General features: G+C 45.2%; 1 protein-coding gene across 3 annotated transcripts in view; it reads right to left on the bottom strand.

Moving 5' to 3' along the window:
- Nucleotides 1–19,659, bottom strand: part of LOC115093936 (arf-GAP with GTPase, ANK repeat and PH domain-containing protein 1) — a 1,595,449-nt gene extending 1,575,790 nt beyond the window's left edge. For 2 of the 3 annotated variants that reach the window (XM_029606396.1, XM_029606397.1), the window contains exon 1: nucleotides 10,143–11,119. In XM_029606396.1, coding sequence (XP_029462256.1) covers nucleotides 10,143–10,305 — 163 coding nt within the window. In that variant the 5' untranslated portion in view covers nucleotides 10,306–11,119. Of the gene's footprint in view, nucleotides 1–10,142; nucleotides 11,120–19,494 lie in introns of those variants that run through there. The other variant, XM_029606403.1, reaches the window with a different exon arrangement.
- Nucleotides 19,660–19,940: the final 281 nt, after the last annotated feature.

Below are 19,940 nucleotides of genomic sequence, written 5' to 3'. Positions count from 1 at the left end.
GCCAAGTTAGTTTAATTCTATGTTACATGTATGTGATAAAACAAAAAAAATCTAGACAGATTTTAAGAGTTGGAGTTAACCGGGGAGGGGGTGGGGAAGAAGACTATTAAGCCAAGGGGGTTTGGAAGAGCTATTCCTTAACTGGCCAAACTGGCAATGGCATCAGCATGCGTCCCTTTTAAAATTCCCCCACTTTCATAGTAGAAGCAGGATTTCCATGCACAGGCGAGCATCTACTTAAAAATCCGCACATATGTGCATGCAACCAGGTTATTTTATAACATGTACGCATATGTTATAAAATATCAGTGTCCCTGGATGTGGGCCAACGAACGTGTGCACATGTGCACCCACGCACCAGTTTAAAAGTTAATGTCCCTATACCTTAACTATTCTTCCTTGTTCAACTGTTGAATTAAAGCTGGCTCTAATTTCCACAGGATGGCTAGCTAATAAATACATGCCATTTCTGTTTCATTATATTCCCTTTTCGAGATGTAACCATATAACCATCTGAAGGTGTGGTAGCCAATAATAAAAGCATCTTAATAGCGCTGAGAATTGAATCTGGAGGAGCTTTTGTTTGTTTTGATATTTCTTCAAAAAGAAGTCATCCCTGCCAAATCATTTGGTAAGATAATAAGCAACTTGATGTTATTTAAATACAGAATCAAAACATTACATCCATCTGTTCAACATCAAGAATTAAATATTTCATTCTAAGCATTTATGCAATTGTAATCTTTTGGGTTATTCAACTACCTGCACAGTGTAAAAAAATAATTATAGTGTTTGATACAGTTATTCTTGAAGGAAGCTTTTTTTTTTTTTTTAACCAAAAGATACATAAAAGGTTATCATACAAGTCCATCATCTGGAAAGAACTCTGATCTAGCTCAAAGCCACTATTCTCACCTTCCAAACTGTACACAAAAGTTCATCAAGCTTCTCATTGTTAATTTTTTGCACCCATTTGAGTTAGCCAGTATACAGTAACAGAATTTTCTAACCAAAATTCACATTTATGTTCATTATGTATCAGCAGTGACTCATTCTCATTAAAAAATGAAGAAGTGCTTCAAAGGACAGCCTTTGAAAGAAGCAGCAGTACTTCTCCTAAAGACAGTCCCTTAAAAAAAAAAAAAAACCTCCACTTTGAATTTAAACTAACAGGCAGCCCCATGGCTCAGTGGCAGCACTGCATGCCATGTGCAAGATCTGGGTTCAATTTCCACTTTAAACTTCAGCTAGGGTTGCCAACTTTCAACTGTGAAAATTCAAAACACTTGGACATGCAGTAAAGTTTTCACCTATGTTCTTCCACACTACTATTTTAAACTTTTATTACTTGCCTTATTTTAGAAAACTGTGCATGAAGCAAGGTATAACCAAATGATAAATATAATAATAACATTCCATTAGAATAGTCAGGAAAACTACAATTACTTGACAACTGCCAGCCCCCAATATTAGGAATAAATGTCTATTTTACCCAATATTGCACCTTTTTAATCTCCATTGTCATCCCAAGGCTGGTACAAGGGTTTTAGGTACCACAGGCAAAGCTTACAGCCTTGTGCAATCCCCTTCCCACAGCCATTTACACACACACACTTAAAAATGATGCAGTTATTGAATGGATTTTACATGAAAAGGATATTCAAAGTCTAATCTTCTGAGGTGAAACTATCACATATATATTGGGGCGGATTTTAAATGCCCTGCGTGCGCCGGCGCACCTATTTTGCATAGGCGGCCGGCGCGCACAGAGCCCCGGGACGCGCGTAAGTCCCGGGGCTTCATAAAAGGGGCGTGTTGGGGGTGTTCCCGAAATGACACAGCGTTTCGGGAGCCTGACGCAGCGTTTCGGGGCCGGGCCCGGGGGCGTAGCGCCGGCCCAGGAGCGTGGTCGAGGCCTCTGGACCAGCCCCCGGGTCGCGCAGATTTACATCTACTTTTAGCAGGCGTAAAATCGTGCAACAGAGGTAAGGGGGGTTTAGATAGGGCCGGGAGGGGGGGTGGAGGGCGAAGGAAAGTTCCCTCCGAGGCCGCTCCGAAATCCGAGCGGCCTTGGAGGGAACAGGCAGCGCGCGCTGGGCTCAGCGCGCGCAGGTTGCACAAATGTGCACCCCCTTGTGCGCGCCAACCCCGGATTTTATAAGATACGCGCATATCTTATAAAATCCAGCGAACAAAAGTACGCGATCGCGCAAATTTTTAAAATCTACCCCATTATATTTACATTACACTAACGACAACCACAAAACACTACATAAAAAGACACTTATAACCAGTATGGAATTAGGTCTATTGTAACGTGTTGAGTGCAGGCTTATCTGCCAGAAAGTCATGAGTAAAATAAATATTGTAATTGTAATTCAGTTATTTACAGATTTTTCTATACCACCTATAACAGAAAACTGTGCTAAGTGGTGAACAATTAAGGCAATATGACACACCTTCCAAACCAAAACAGCACTAACTGCCAGCACTCAAACAGTAAAAACCTTACCTAAGAAAAGGCAAAACTGTAAATATTAAACCAGTCCCTAACACACCAATATACCTTCAATTAGAGCATAAAACAAGCCACGCTGCTACAGATCCCTATAGAGAACACAGAGAGACCCTCAACAATCAAAACATGATGGCAGAAAAAGACTATGCCCATCCGCCTAATTAATCCAGCATTACAATTCCCATTACTTCCCTAGAGATCCCCTGTGTTTATCCCTTTCTTTCTTGAAGTCAGATACTATTTTTGTCTCTACCACCTCCATTGAGAGGTTGTTCCATGCATCCACCACCCCTTTCTGTAAAGAAATATTTCCTAACATTACCCCTGAGTCTACCCCCTTTCAGCCTCATCCCATGACCCCTCGTTCTACAGCCTCATTTCCATTGAAAGAGGCTCACCTCCTGTGCATGGAAACCTTTGAGATATTTAAATGTCTATCATATCTCCCCTGTCTCATCTTTCCTCTAGGGTGTACACGTTTAGATCTTTAAGTCTATTCCCATGTGCTTTAGAACAAACACCACTGAGCATTTTAGTACCCACTCGTTGGACCAACTCCATCCTGTTTATATCATTTTGAAGGTGCGGTCTCCAGAACTGTACACAATACTCCAAATGATGTCTCACTAGGGACCTATACAGGGGCAATATCACCTCCCTTTTTCTGCTGACCATTCCTCTCCCAATGCAGCCAAGCATCTTTCTGGCTTTTGCTATCACTTTATCCACCTGTTTGGCCACCTTAAAATTATCAGATACAAATCTCCCCCAGATCCCACTCTTCCTTTGTGCTTAGAAGAGTTTTACCTCCAATACTGTACCTCTCCCTTGGGTTTTTGCATCCTATATGTATTACTCTGTATTTTTTAACATTAAATCTTAGCTGCCAGAGCCTAGACCATTCCTAGAGCTTTGCTAAATCCCTCCTGTTTTCTACACCTTCCTGGCTCGTTCATTCAACTCTTATTTGCTAAATCAAACTCAACAGGTCAACATAGATCACATTACTTCTTCATGGTTTTCCCTAAAGACTGGAGTCCCTCAAGGTTCCTCTCTTTCAGGAGCCTTATTCAATATATACCTTATTCCTATTTGCCAACTTCTCTCTACCTTAGGCAATTCCTATCACCTTTATGCTGACGATATTCACTTTCTTACCTGGCATGACTGGAAATCCACTTCACAATTCATTATACTATGTCTCTCCTCAGTAAAAATCTGCCTGTTTCACAACTAAGTCAGTTTGAGTTTACCAAAAATGGAAATATTTGGACATCCTCATTTTGAGAACATTCCTAAAACAATTTCTTTTGACAATACAGTCAATATTTCTAAGGATGTCCACAATATTGGTGGCATTCTCAACCCCACATTAGATATGCAGACTCATTATATTTGCAGTTAAATCTTCATTTTATAAACTCCGTCTTTTAAAGCACTTTAAGCTGCTGCCGGATCCATCCGCTTTTCAAACAATCCTTCAATCCTTGTTACTTACAGGAATTGATTACTGCAATTCTCTTTACGTATGATTACCTCAGTCATCCAAAGGACCTCTTCAAATGGTGCAGAATGCAGCGGCTTGCTTATTGTCCAACAAGAAACTGCATGACCACATCTCCCCAGTCCTCATTAGTTTACACTGGCTACCTATTAAATGGCGTATTCAATATAAAATGTTGTCGCTTTTACACAATCTCATCCACAATAATAAAAAATCATGGGTCTCCGCAATTTTTCACCTTTACACTCCATCATGGAATCTTAGGTCAAAAAATCAACTCCTCTTACAAATTCCCTCACCTAAAACTACCAGACTAGTTGTGACCTGTGAGCGATCCTTAACCAATGAAAAGGAATTTAAGAAAGCACTAAACTTTTACCTTTTTAAGCAAGGTTTTCCAGATCTGTGTGAGCCATAAACCTCCAGGCTTTCTTTCTTTTATTTCTAATTTCATTCTCTCTTAAAGTTTTATTTCTAGATCTGCTTGTGTTATTTTAAGTTTAACTCCTCTATGTTATTTAATGTTTTGTTTTTTAATTATAACTGTACTGTTGTAACCCACCTCAAACATTGGAGGGTACAGGTAATAAATCATTTTTAAATAAATGAATAGAATACATCCAATAATTAATAACTCATATTAAACATTTCTAAATATAATCAAACACCAATAAAATACTTTAAAAACAGCAGGCATCAAATAAAGTCCAGTAATTAAAACAGGGGTAAAAAATATCCCCAGCTCTCAATAACTGGGAACTTTTGATTTCCATTTACCTTGAGATTGTTGTAGATTAGTGGGGGAGGTATACACTTTATCCTCTCTCTCATACACAAACTACCTAATACACACATATTCATTCTCTCTTTCAGACATGTTCACTCGTACATTCTCCCTCTCCCTCCCACACACACAGGCTCTTTCTCCCTTCCTCATATAGATACACATACAAGCATACAGGTTCTCACACTCCTTGCTTCATCATGCAGACAGCCTCCCTGGGCCTTTACTTGTTGCTCCGCAGACAAAACGGGAAGTGTTGGTAGGGGCTGACCCTGCTGGGCTTTTACTTATTGCCACGGAGGAGGAAAAGAAGGTGATACCAGAGGAGAGGGTAGAGAAGATGTTAAAGATGCCAGGAGAGAGAGGAAAGAAGGTGGTGATGCCAAACAGGTGAAGGAAGAGGGAGGGTGATGATGCCAGGGGGTGGGGCAGAGAAAAGTGAAGAAAGAGAGATGATGCCAAGGAAAGGAAAAGAAGGTGATCATGGGAGTGTAGGAGAGGGAAGGGAAGAAGGTGTTGATGCCAAGGAGATGGGGAAGAAAGGAAGGATAAGTTGATGATGCCAGGGGGGTTGAAGGAAAAAGGGAAGGTGATGATGCCAGGGGTGGGGGAAAGTGAGGATACCAGAGGTGAGGGGACAGGAAAGAGAAGAGAAGATGACAATGGTGAAGGTGGTGGTGTACTATGATGAAGTAACCCCTGTGCTGGGTATGCCATGAAACAAAAAAGTTGGGAATCACTGATCTAAACTATCCACAGCTTATCTTCTAACATTTTCCATTTGCCAGGCAGTCACTTTGAATATGACATTAAGAGAAAACTAAAATTTATTGAAAATTACATGGAAGTGAACATTGATTGAAAAGAACAGCATGGACAAACAATGATTCATTAATTGTACAAGCACTTCAACATTTTATTTGCTAGTATCAAATTAGTAGCTATTGTAATGCAGCTTTTCAGTTTCCAATGTCATTGTTTACATGTCAAAATGTAAATATTGAAAAATGTAAATGCAACTGCATTCTCATCAAACCTTACCTCTAGTAGTGAAAAACTATTCTGTATATGCAAGGATTATTGATATTTACTAAATTAACAATAAAAACTTCCAAATGTTTCAATATGCAACTACAATGGAAAGCTTAGAAAGCAGTATTTTTATTTACAATTCTATTCATGAAGGATTTTAGTCTGAAAGTGGGAGAAAACTTTGAGATCAGATTCAAACTGATATAGCTGCTTCACAGAGGGAAGATCCACACTGGAAAAAAGCAAAAGCAGCCCTTCTTTAAAAGGTAAGAGAAAAACAGACCCAGGAAGATTGGTTTATGAAATAAAGTGAATTTTATTTTCAGTACAAAATGTACAATTCTGACTAATTTTTTTTATTTTTTTTTTTACACAATAATCCAAAAGACACAACACCTCTTACAGAGCTCCATAACATAAACGGGGACTTTTTCCATTAGACTACTGTCAAACGTTGCCCCAGACTGCCATGGAAACATCCATAACATGCATTACTCACTCGCTGGCAGACTGAACACTTAACAGTAATGCCAGTTAATACTAAAATTAAAATTGTCTTTTTAAATAAAAATTTTAATAAGTCACTTCAACCTCACTTAAAAATAGAGAGAAGTAAAATATGGTCCCTAATAGTGTATAGTGCGAAAATATAGTGCGAAAATATTGTCAAAATGAAATTGAATTAAAACTGTTTGCTTAAATCCAGATTTCATGTGCACCAAAAGAGCTACTGTTCCCACCTCACTGGCATGGCCAAGCCTCTGCAGAGCCCAAGAGAGCCATACATTTCCTGCAGCAGCAACTTAATCAGCTCAGCAGAGGCCAGCATAGCATGTGGACGCAATTAAGTCCCAAAAATGGGATATGTATAGCACTATTTCCCTTTCCTTGGTGAACTTTTCAATCTTGCCAACTCAAATGGTAGCCCCTAAATTAAGAAGAGAGACTCATGAAATATCTCAATTTTAATTTAACCAACTTCACTTGAATTTACTACTTTATCTGTATGTCCAATATAGTTCTCTATACATATTTGTACACTGCTTAATCTAATTGGTGTGTTATAAGCGGTTTATAAAGATTTTAAATAAAAATTATTATATATTTTCAACTTATCATATTTAATTTACTTCAGGTAGAGCAAAAGTAATAGTCTGGCTCAAGTCATGCAGCAATAGTTTAAAGCTCAGTAAGATCCCTGTATTTAATATCCTCTTGCAAGTGCTACTGTAAAGAGTGGTTATATTGCATTTGACTAAAAATTCAAAGAGCAACAGGAATGTAACATCAAATGTTAAGTGTCTTTTTTAATTTCAAAGGAATAAAATAATATTTAGACCTGTGTTCTCCCTTTATCTGGGGAGGCAAATGATCTGCTTAGGATATTGACTTAGGATACACTGGGCAACAATGAAAGTGTTACTGACCTAAAAAGGTCCTACTCTGTAGTATCTTGATGTGCTGAATACGAATATGACCATGAAAAGTTTTTATTGGCTCTCGTTTTGAAGATATTTAATATAGTTCACTTTCCATGTTTAGTCGTGTAAATTTATCCAGTAGGACTGTAACATCCTAAATAAGCCTAGAATGATGTAATATTGCATAATACCATCATGCACACATCATCCAGAGTTTATTACATCATTTTCTGATGCAATGCAGTTCTACTGCCATACTGCTGCTGAGTAAGCTGACGTCAGCAGTGTACTATATGAAGCCCAGTCAGAAAGGGTGAGCATTTGAAATATTCATGCTGGCTGACTACTGCTGGACACTCCGCAGAGATGCTCCCGAACAGGTGTACAAGAGACAAGCAAAGAAATCTAAGACGTAGCCTATGACTTCATTTTTCAAACGGTATTAACCGTAGGTCTCCTACTATTGGCATACAATTCAAGATGTAATTATATTATTGCATATTACAAAAAAACTAGTGCCAATTTTGCATTTTCACAGTCACATTCATGTTTAGCACATGGAAATGTATAAGAATTGACTAATTTCATTTCCGTAACATGACTTTTGTGAAAATTTGTTGCCCAGTGATATCATGCATATGACTTTTTGGGGCTGCACTCATTTTTGTATTGCAAATCTCTACAATATTTTATAATTTTGAGGGCTCAAAAGTTGCTGCAAAACTGTAGCTAATTTTTCAACTAGGTACCACAATCATAAGATATGAACATATGTGCCATGTGAATCAGGGTTTAATTCGTGGGGGAACTGCCTGGAACTGAATTCCACCATCTATTTTCTGATTTAAGAGGTGAACAGCAGGGGTTCCCTCACCTCCAAGCAGCCCACAGGAAAGAGGGAACCTGGAGCAGACAGAGCAAACATAACGCATTGCACCGCATTAGGAAAAACGGATGCCCAGTTTGGACCACTGTGTTGCATCAGCCTGACAAAGGGGTTGAATTAGCACAAGTTTGAAATTGTGAGCAGTAATGCCAATCATAGTAGTCAACCCTGGCTACTATGCTACTGTTCACAAATTTCAAACTTGTGCTAATTCAACGCATTTTTGTGTCTGTTACCCAGAGCTTAATTTCTGAAAGGACAATCTAGAATGGTGTTCTGTCACCTTTTATCCAGGACTTGAGGAATTGGAGCAGAACTGATGGAGTACATCATTCTGTGGGTGAAGAACAACCAGGGGCTGAGCACTGGTGGGGGCTATGGGGTGGAGGATCATTGGAGTAAGGAGAGAAAAAAAGAATGTGTTTGTGTGTGTGTTCTGGTCCCACCCACACTCATTTGCACTTGTCACTCCTGGCCCTGACCCCTTCTTCTCCCTGCCCCTCCACAACACTTCCTTTTAATCTTAAAATTAAGCCCTGGGTAAAATGAATAACCTACATGCCAAATACAAGTTTTTATGTAAATATAAAATATCCTAAATTATATATCTGCATGTGTGTATGAAATAACTTGCCTCGTTAATAGAGATTCACATTGCTCTGCAATCTATTTAAAAAATGTCAGGCCCAAATAGCCACACTGACTACCCAGTGGTGAAGTTTCTTTGTCAGACAGCATATCCACATAGTTTTGATTTTAAAAAATGTAATAGTTTATCATATGAATTTCACACAATTCAATTCAATCTCCCCACCTGCCTCTCAGCAGCTGGCGCAGCTATATTGTGAACACATAAGATTACAAAACTTCTCACACAACATATTTGTCCATAATTAGAATACCTCTGTTCTTGATTAATAAGTAAATGGCAGCAATTCAAAAGTTATGCCAATACAAGTTCACTGACCCCCTAGGTTATCTGCACTACTTCACAACTGCCTTTCAAACCCTCTCGTGCTTCTGCACTTTAGTCATGTAGTCTGAAATAATAGCCTTATAATACTTTGGTCATTGGTAAAAGCAACTAAGATTGATTTCTACAACAATCACCCCAGCCCTAGACCAGCTTTTTTTCTAAGCGTGTTCCTCTAGATATTAAGAAGCTAAAAAAAAAAAAAATCAAAAGTAATTACTTTCTTTGCACAATCTAGACTTTAAAATGCATTTTATATGAGGCATTTTCTACCTCCAACACCAAAAAGAAGAATAGAAATAATATTCAGCCAGAAGACAACCACTGTGGAAAGAATGCATGATTTATATAAAGATCATCTCCAAAGCACTATCAGCAATAGTAGTACAGTCAAAGAAACTGACCAACATCTACTTCATCTCACTATATTCACACAATCCCCCTGTAAACTGCATCTCAGCTCCCAACTTGACCCTCTTCTGGAGGGAGGTCAAATCAGCATTTTGAGTAATGACTTTTCTGCCAAAAGTTAATCTAGTTCAATGCACCCCAATGGGAAACTAAAACAAGTTTCTTTTCAGAAATTGATCGTCTCAAAAGCTTTGAAACATTATCGCATGCATTAACACGCTGTAGACACTGTCAGTATTAATACAACACTCACGGGTACATGGCAGCTATATTTTCACCCCCATTATTCTGGGCTAATAAGATACGAAAAAGGCATCAATCCAATATGATAATACCCGGGGCCCCTAAGAATTTTTAATCCAGTGTTTAATCCAAATCAGCATCTTTTAGTGTCACTTCCTTGTTCACACAGGCACAGGTTTTGGGCTTTTTTTTTTTTTTACATTCTAGTTTGTTAGGGAAACCATCCCGAGGTGAGTATTACTGTTTTTCCTAACAAAGCCAAAACAAACAAGAGCACACAATCCATTATCCTGGTTGTCCAAACACAGAGCCCAGACGTCCACTCCCAAGACAGAAGCAACCAGAAACCGCCGGGGCAGGCACGCCTTACCTTCAATGGCGATAACATGCTCCCGGATCTGGTTCTGCAGCACCGGCTCTTCCACCCTCTCCAGCAGCTCGTAGATGGAGTAGATGTTGGGATGCACCGACTCGAAGCGCTGGATCTCGGCCCGGATGGCTGCGGAGTTGGCCAACTGCTGCTGGTAGTTCATTTTCCGCCTCGTTCTGGGAGGCTCTCTCCGAGGGTAGCGGGGGTATCTTTTCCTCTTTTATTGCCTAAATCCCCCTCCTCTTTTTTTTTATTTTTTTTAAAAGATCAGCCTTTCAGAACGATAAATGCCCTCCCTAAGGAGTCAGCGCCTCTCGGGAGCTGGGGGGGGGCACAACGTGTGCAGGAGGCGCCGGGCGGCCGGCTGTCATGCCGCCGCCGCTGGCCGAGGGCAGGGTGCTGCGTGCAGCCTCCACTCTGCCGACCCCGGCGAGAGCCCGCCTCTCCCGGTCAGTGCATGGCGACAGCTGGCGGGTTACCCGCCTGTCACCGGCCGCTCGGCACCGCCACCATAGGGAAGGGCACCGCGGCTCCCGAACAATAAAGCGAAACCTGGCAGCGGGGAAACTGCTCCTCCGCTCCAGCCAGCCCACCGCAAAGTAGCCCTCAACAAAAGGCCGCTCCTAGCCTCTCTGTTTCCGCTTCAGATTTAAAAACACCACTACTGTGAGCGGCAGCTTGGGCGCCCGTCTATGCCCCTTCCGTGGTGTAACACAGCGGCTTGAGGCGGTTGCTTTCAGCGCTCCCCCACCACCCCTCTCTTCCCCGGGGGGGGGGGCGCTCTCATGCACCTCGCGCGCGCGCGCGCGCGCTAACTCGCACACTTTCTTTTTCCCCCTCTCCCCCACCTGCCTCGCCGCGGCTGGCGCAGCTACAGCTGCAGTTTTCCTCCGTATTCCCTGCTCGGTCGGGCCCGTTCCGTTTCCCTATGTACCCTGCAGCTGCGGATTCCGGCTACCTCTCGGCAACTGCAAAGACGCCGCTGAATCCCAATGACGTCACACGCAGGCTTCTGCTTCTGTCCTAGCTCCTGGATTCGGGAACTGCGGCCCCATTGCACGATGGGAACTGTAGTCTTTCTTCTCTTTTTTTTGCCCCCAAGTGTTGTTATGAATTAGCCATGTCACAACAAAGTGACTTCTGTCTGGGCCACTTTGTGCACAGTTGTTTTTGCATCTTTGTTGGGAGAGTGGGCTGGTGCTCCTCTCCCAGGATATACTTGAATGGTCTTAACTCTGGCACGCCGTAGCTCACGGACGACCGCCCCTCCCACCCTTGACCACGCAACAACAGAGTAGGTAAACCAGGATAACTTTTATTAAGTGGAAGAAACGGCCACAGCCAAAATTTAACATTATAACCTTATTACTTTATATTGCAGCAGCTTAAACAATTGGCATTAGCTAAATGCCACGCCCTCACCGGTACCTTCCTTGTTCTTCCCACCCCAATGCTTTTTTGGAGACGGCAGCCCTCCATCCTTCCGCTCCGTGAAGGTGGTATACCATTGGCACCCCGCTCCGTGAATGCCAATCCCGCCTTCCGCTCCGTGAAGGGGAACACCCGCCACTGGCATCCCGCTCCGTGAACACCTCCGTGGCTACTGCCGCTCCGTGCAGTATTCTGCCGCCTCCTCCCACCCCTGGCCTTGCGGGCCGCGGTTATTGCTTATGCCAGGCCTTCATTGGGCCACCCCCAGACCGGCCATTATCTCGGTCTCCGCCATGCTTAGTTATATCCATGCCCCCGCTTTCCCCCTATGCAAAGTCCTTGGTGCTGTGCTCCTCCCCTTCCCCCTCCCCCAACACCAAAAGCTTCCCCTCTATGCAGCGATACATCCCCTTATGCTCCGGAGAGGGCACCCGCTGTTCCTTTTGTTATGGCTGTGACGACTTATCCCCCCAATCCCAGTATCCCCTTGCGCTGTGGGGTGGTGGGAGAGTTGCTCTCGCTTCCAGGCTGCAAATGTGCTCCCCCCACCCCGCCCTACCTCTAAGTACCTGAGCTCAGAGACGCCGCCTTCCTTGTCTCATTGGCTCATGCTCAGGTTTGAACTGGCCCCTAATCCCATTGTCCGCCCCTCTCCGCACCTAGGCTGTGCCCCCCTCCCTCTTGCCTGCCGCACGTCTGCCCAGTTATACGGCCCATGCCTCGAGAGGCAGGGCCTCCTTAACTCTGGCACGCCGTAGCTCACGGACGACCGCCCCTCCCACCCTTGACCACGCGACAACAGAGTAGGTAAACCAGGATAACTTTTATTAAGTGGAAGAAACGGCCACAGCCAAAATTTAACATTATAACCTTATTACTTTATATTGCAGCAGCTTAAACAATTGGCATTAGCTAAATGCCACGCCCTCACCGGTACCTTCCTTGTTCTTCCCACCCCAATGCTTTTTTGGAGACGGCAGCCCTCCATCCTTCTGCTCCGTGAAGGTGGTATACCATTGGCACCCCGCTCCGTGAATGCCAATCCCGCCTTCCGCTCCGTGAAGGGGAACACCCGCCACTGGCATCCCGCTCCGTGAACGCCTCCGTGGCTACTGCCGCTCCGTGCAGTATTCTGCCGCCTCCTCCCACCCCTGGCCTTGCGGGCCGCGATTATTGCTTATGCCAGGCCTTCATTGGGCCACCCCCAGACTGGCCATTATCTCGGTCTCCGCCATGCTTAGTTATATCCATGCCCCCGCTTTCCCCCTATGCAAAGTCCTTGGTGCTGTGCTCCTCCCCTTCCCCCTCCCCCAACACCAAAAACTTCCCCTCTATGCAGCGATACATCCCCTTATGCTCCGGTGAGGGCACCCGCCAAAGTAGGAAACAGTAAAACCTTATTTGTTTTCTACCCCCACTAATTAACTAAAGCTGCTGTGGCCGTTTGCAGGGCGAGGATGAAGATATCTACCCCAACGTCTGATAAGTGAACCCCATCCGGCCTATACATGCCTGAACATGAGAGCGAAATATCATCATGCTTGATGACATATCCCCCTATAGCTCTCAACCACGTGCCCACTTCTTTATTTAATTTGCGCCTGCTTTTTTCGATGGATTTGTGCGACCTCGCGTCCCTCCATACCAATCGGGGGATAATGTGGGACCATACCAATACCACGGCTGGCCATATAGCCTTAATTGCAGTCAAGTCCTTCTTGATCGTGATTATTAAGTCAATGTTTTTGACTGTGACCAAATCGTTACCGCCCAAATGACAGGATAATATCAGGCTGTGGTAGTTGCCTGGCGTATTGGAGGATGCAAGGCATTAGTTGGACCCACCTCATCCCTCGTTTGCCGAGCCAGAATAAGCTGGCCTTGCTACGCGGTATGCCCATGTGCTCGCTGGAGGTCTTTTTCTTGGTTCTAATGTGCGCCCAATAAATATACGAGTGCCCCATGATCCATATCACTTTCGCACTCCCCGCTGACGAGTCTATGATGGACAAAATAAAACGGTTATGTGTAACAGGATGGTAAATATATGCTTTTTATGTTTCCCAGTGAAACTGTTCATTGGGCTGTCTGGTTATTGGGTCGTATGTATGTTTTGAATTTACCGGATTTCCACCGCCCTAGCGCCTTAATTTGATCTTCGCTTAAACCGCTGCTGCTGGCGAAGGATGCTGCGCCTATTCGGAATGAATGTGTGTGATAAGCTCCCGCGTCTTCCCCTATCTTTTCCAAGCCTTTGCGTAGTATACTGATAAACTGGTAACGCGATAGCGCGTTGCCATCTTTGTGTTTTAGAAAGGGCCCTCCCCCCCAGCGGGCGTACTTTGAGGTATTCTGTCGTAGCCCTTATGGGGCATATCTCCCCCGTATGAGCCGGGTATAATGTAATCCAGTGACCTACTGCCCGTTGATCAGTTTTTGCTCGCCTGAGAAAGATCTGTACTGTCTCCTTAACCAGCCTTATGTTTTCTATCAGGAGACCCCCATCCGATGCCCTGGTGGTCACCTTTGCCCTCGGGATAAGCTCGCTGTTTCTAAATGCCCAAAGAACATTAGTGAAAAAGCCACGGTCCATAGCTTTACCTCATAATTGTCCCAAACTAGGCTGGGGAGCTCCTTTACCAGTGCTTGTAGCAGCATTGGTGTGATAGGCTTTCTGGCGTCCCTTCTAACTGGTTCTTGTCTCCGCCAACCCTCTAATATCTTTTTTTTATGAGAAAGGAGTTGCTAATTGTGCCTATACCCCATAGTTTGGAGACGAAAACAATAGCAGCTACATGTTGCCCTGCCTGTGCTCTTGATACCCCCGAGTTCTTGAGGTAGAGCAAGAACTCTGTTACATTTCTCTCCGTCATTACATTTCTCTCTGTCATTGTCCCCTGAACTTGCGTGTTATTTGATTGGCAAAATTTTTGGAACAAGCTCCAGCCGCGTGCATATGCTCTCCCCGTAGTCTCTGCCAGAGCCGATCTTAATATGGAGGCGATTCCAGGCACCCTAATTCCCAAATCCGAGGAGGGACGCGATAAGGTTGATGCTCTGCTTCCGGGGCCAGGAATCTGAAACAAGACCACTGACAACGAGACAATGCATCAGCGATGCCGTTAGCTTCCCTCGGAACGTACTTAGCCTTAAAGACCAGGTTAATGCGCAGGCAGAGCAGTACTAAATCCCGCAATAGCCTAATGACCCTAGGGGAGTGAGCGGTGAGAGAATTTATCGCCTGTACAACCGCCATGTTGTCTGACCAAAAAAACCACTCTTCTGTTGTGGAAACATGCTTTCCACATGTGTATTGCTGCAACAATGGGGAACAATTCGAGAAAAGTTATGTCTCTGAGTAAACCCATGGCTTCCCACTGTACTTGCCATCGTTCCGTGCACCATTTCCCAGCCAGATAGGCCCCAAATCCAGCGCTCCCCGCTGTGTCCGTGTAGAGCTGCAGCTCCCTATTGGTCATGATTGGGTCCCTCTAAACTGTCCGCCCATTATATTCCCCTAGGAATGTCTTCCATACTATGAGGTCCTCCCTGAGCTCCTTGGTGATTCTAATGAAATGATGGCTCCTGCGAATACCTGCTGTGGCTTGGGACAATCTTCTAATGAAGGGGCGACCCATGGGCATGATCTTGCAAACGAAATTGAGGTGACCAATGAGTGACTGCATTTGTTTTAGCGTGATTTTGCGTGATTGTTCGGTAGTAGATATGTTGGCGCGTAACGCTTCTAGTTTTGCGGGCGGTAGGCGTGTGACCATTTGCAGAGTATCAATTTCGATACCGAGAAATGACAATTTTTGTGACTGTCCTTCTGATTTGTGCTTAGCTAGCGGAATACCTAATTCATCAGCTTTCCGGGTGAATGCTTCGAGGGCTTGCGCACAGGCCTGTGTGTCCCTATGGCCGGTAAACAGAAAATCATCCAAATAGTGTATGATTTTCCCTTTCCCGATGTCCTGCTCTACAGCCCATTGCACAAATGTGCTAAACCTCTCAAAGTAGGCGCAAGATATAGAGCAGCCCATCGGGAGGCATTTATCAAAGTAATATTTACCTCGGAATTGAAACCCCAACAGATGGAAGCAGCTTGGATGTATTGGAAGCAAGCGGAAGGCTGATTCAATGTCGGCTTTTGCCAACCATGCCCCTTGCCCCCAATGCCTCACCATGTCTAATGCCTGGTCGAATGAGGCATAGGCGACCGAGCATGCTTCAGGGGTCCAAGTAATCATTCACTGACCCACCCTCTGGGAAGGATAAATGGTGAATCATTCGGAATTCCCCTGGCTCTTTTTTGGGAACCACCCCAAGAGGGGAAATCCTAAAATGAGGTAGAGGTTTGTCATTGAATGGGCCTTCCACCCTACCCATGTCGCTTTCTTTTTTGATCTTTAGTGCAATGACCTCTTCATTATTCCTCGCAGATAACAGATTCTTAGCCTCTGTGGCGGTTTCTGGCCCCATGAAAGGTATGTGAAAACCTTGGGAAAACCCTTCGTATAGCCATCTGGCCTCCTTGGGCTGATAACCCTTTAAACAGACCTGCAAGCTATGTATCTTAATGGGGGTAGGTGCTCTAATGAATTTATTGTTGCTCTGTGTGGGGGATGGTTCCTCCCCTTGAGCATTTTGTTTGAGGGTGGCCTGCACCGCATCCCATGCAGGCGTGTCTGAATTTGCAGGCAGCAGCGAATCTGCAAAAACCAGAGTTGAACAGCCTACAGATGGGAGTCCCCCTGCCCCTAAATCTAGTGGCTTGCCCCCACCTTTGCCCTTGACGAAAGGGCTGACCTTGCCGAAATGGAAATCTTCCCGTAAAAGTATGTTGGCGAGGAGTTAACCATGTACTCGGCTGGTATGCATTGCCAGCGAAGCCAGGGACAACCTCCTGCACCGGTCGGTACAGTGTGATTTTTGAGAGCCAGAGGTCAATATCCTTGCGATCCCATTCTAAACCTGGGTTCACAGCCATATTCCTTCTGAACTGCTCATCATACTCCAACCAAGCCGTACCGCCATACGTGCGATAAGCACCACAAATGACGTCCTGGTAAGCAATTAAGGAGCAACATTTTTCAGGAAATTTTTGACCTATGATGGATGACAGAATTCTGAATCCTGCTGACCAATTAGCTAGCGTCTTAGCGATGAAGGGTTTCTCCCTAGCTGAGAGTTTGCACGCTTCGTGGCATTTGGGATCGGAACCCTCCCCTTCTTTCCTGAGCAGCTCGAATATATCTACATATTCGCTGCGCCATATTTTCTCTTTTAACGCCTCTGACACATGCGCGGTTAGTGAGCCCACTGTACATGTGTATTGTGCAGCGTTATTGCCATTCGTGGCTGAGCTACCAGTGGTATTGTGCCCATTGGTCCCCAGCTGACCCACCGTTGTTCCAACCGCTGTAGCTGTGGCTGTGGCTGGGGTTGGTGTTCCAACAGCTGTAGCTATGGCTGTGGCTGGGGTTGGTGTCACAAGTAAAATATCCCCCATGGGTCGTCCTGACTGCCCTGTTTCCTGTGTTGGGCTAGTGTTAGCATTACCCTGCCCATGCCAGTTATCGAAAATAGCTTTCATAGCAGCGAAAATGTCAGTAGGAGCGCTTTGTGGCCCCAGCCACACTTCGCTGCCATTCCTTGGTGGTGGGTAACTGGGCTGTGTTGGGGGTACCTGCGCATTACCCTGGCCCCGGTTTAAATCAGGGTACTCACAGTTCTGTCCTTCTTGCGGTTGCCCGTGTTGTCCATGAGCTGTCTGTTGACGTGCTGGTGGCTGGATGTTGCCAGCTGAACTGTTGGAGCTGCCCGCTGCACCGTGCTGTGGACCGATGGGCACTGAGCCAGGGGATGGGCTAGTGGTATGCGTTAAGGCATCCAGCATTGCCTTCACCCTGTCCGTGCCATGGATAGCAGCCGCTGACAAGGTTTGGTCCATGAGCTGACGCAGCTGTCGTTCGGTAACATTGCCGAAGTTCTCTCGTGGCGGTGCTGCAGGGGTCGGTGCTGCAGGGGTCATGCCCCGTGGAGGGGGCTGCTCCGGTACATAGCAGCCCAAATGGCTGATGCTACGCGGTTGTCGTGTGCTTGCGGATTTCCTCTTCTTATTCCTCTGTGTCTTGGTCTTACGTTTTTCGACTTCTGGCGTTGCCGCGAAGTTTTCCTGCAATTTGCTTGGCTTCCGACGTGCTCGCTTGGCTGGAGCCTGAGCCTGGTCCGGCATAAGTGCGGACGGGGCAGAAGCCATAGCAAACTGAGTGGTAGCCATGCTGTGTAGACATATTAAATGGTTAGATCCCATACAGTTTGGGGGGGGGGGGGGGGGCATATGAATAGGTAGCCAAACGTGGGTGTGCGAGGGGGCAGCCGGGGTACGGGGGGGGGGCGGTGGGTGGGGTGCAAGGAGCCGGGGGGGGGGGGGCGCGCACGTTTGGGCCCGGCAAGTTTGGGGGGGCTGGACGGGAATAGGATGGGGGTGGGGGCAGCTGAGGAAGGTGGGGGGGGGCGAGGGGCGGCCGGACTCCGTGGGGAGGCGGGAGTGCCGGCGCATGGGGGGGGGGGCCTGGGGAGTAAAAGAAAAGTAATAGTAAAAGAAAATCCTGAAAGTCCATGTGCTGACCTCCAAAATGGCCGCTGCCATGTGCTGACCTCCCAAAATGGCCGCTGCCATGTGCTGACCTCCCAAAATGGCCGCTGCCATGTGCTGACCTCTGCTGGCAAGCCCTTCCAATAAGAACCACAATACCATGCTAAGATGTAAGCTGACCTTTCATTAATATTTTAATTTACTTTGTATAGAGCTGCATAGCGCAGCCTAAATCATATCTATCAAGCTGAGGGTCCTGTACCCCTTATAATTCAGTATAAACGTGCACATGGGACAGCTGTCCCTTTAAATGGTAACCGAATACTAAATATCACCTTTAGGATTAATATAAAAAACATCCTGTTAACCTGGCTGAGCACTCAAATGCCGTACCGCTGTCCCATACAATCAGTCACAAATAGAGAGATCACATCAATGTGTAACCGTTTATTGAATACACAACAAACTTCCTAACTAGACAGAATAAAACCTAAACTAACACATGATGTGATCTCTCTATTTGTGACTGATTGTTAATGTAATTAGAGAGTGTTAGGAACTTAAGTACCCTCTGTGATATTTACCCCAGTGGGTACCGCTGTCCCATAGACATATCATCAGAATTCCCAACTACGGGATGCTGGCTACTTTTTAATTGTCAGATTACTTAGGTATAACAAAGCACATCCACAGGTTGTTGAGGTAGCATGGTAGACATGAAGCCTGCCCACTTCCTAGCAATTTAGAGAGCGAGGGGTAAAGCAATACATAGAAAACGTCGATTTTAAAGTAAAGCAAGCCTACAAGATCAGTGCTCTAACCACTGAGCTACCAAGCCTGCTACTGCCAGCCATGTGCTCTAACCACCTATGCATTCACCATGTGTAGACCCCTTCAATGGCGTTTCTTAAGAGGCTACAAGTGAAAGATAACCAGCCCTGCACTCGCTGCCCTTTCAATAAATACAGCAACATGCAGAGCAAGCATTGTGCTGAAAGCCAGCCATGAGTTCATAAAATATATATATAATAACAGGTAAAGTGTGGCCATGTGCCCATGGCGTTTCACTAAATATATATTAGTTAAAATATATATAACCAGCCATGTGCTAAGGCATTTCCTTAAATAAAATAACATTCCAGGCAGAAGCAGCCATGCATTCAAAGCCTTTTCATTAAATAAAGTACTGGTAATGCAAAGCCAGTTGAATGCAAAAGGGGGGGGGGGGGGGTGAGCATACCTTCTAGACCTTAGCAACACAAAATTACCATTAATATTCTCAACATTTTGCCTATCAGCCACAAAATCTTTGTACTTTACCCAATGATGTAATCAAAGAAATCGTTCCTGCTCCTATAGCTGATCTGCTCCTCTTACAGCACAGCCGTGCTGGAGGCAAAGTGAAAGTAAAAGCAAAACTGTTGTAGCACAGCCGTGCTGGGATCAGCCTGTTGCTCTCGCTTCCAGGCTGCAAATGTGCTCCCCCTACCCCGCCCTACCTCTAAGTACCTGAGCTCAGAGACGCAGCCTTCCTTTGTCTCATTGGCTCATGCTCAGGTTTGAACTGGCCCCTAATCCCATTGTCCGCCCCTCTCCGCACCTAGGCTGTGCCCCCCTCCCTCTTGCCTGCCGCACGTCTGCCCAGTTATACGGCCCATGCCTCGAGAGGCAGGGCCTCCTGAAATAGGCCAAGTGTTGTTATGTGAGGCCATGCAAAAGTTTGCCCGTGTTTCAAAATGTGACAGAGTTGTTGGAATATTTTTTCT

This window comes from Rhinatrema bivittatum, chromosome 6, assembly GCF_901001135.1.
Source record: "Rhinatrema bivittatum chromosome 6, aRhiBiv1.1, whole genome shotgun sequence".
NCBI lineage: Eukaryota > Metazoa > Chordata > Amphibia > Gymnophiona > Rhinatrematidae > Rhinatrema > Rhinatrema bivittatum.
Note: the sequence above shows the minus strand (reverse complement) of the source record. Positions and strands in the feature narration are given on the sequence as shown.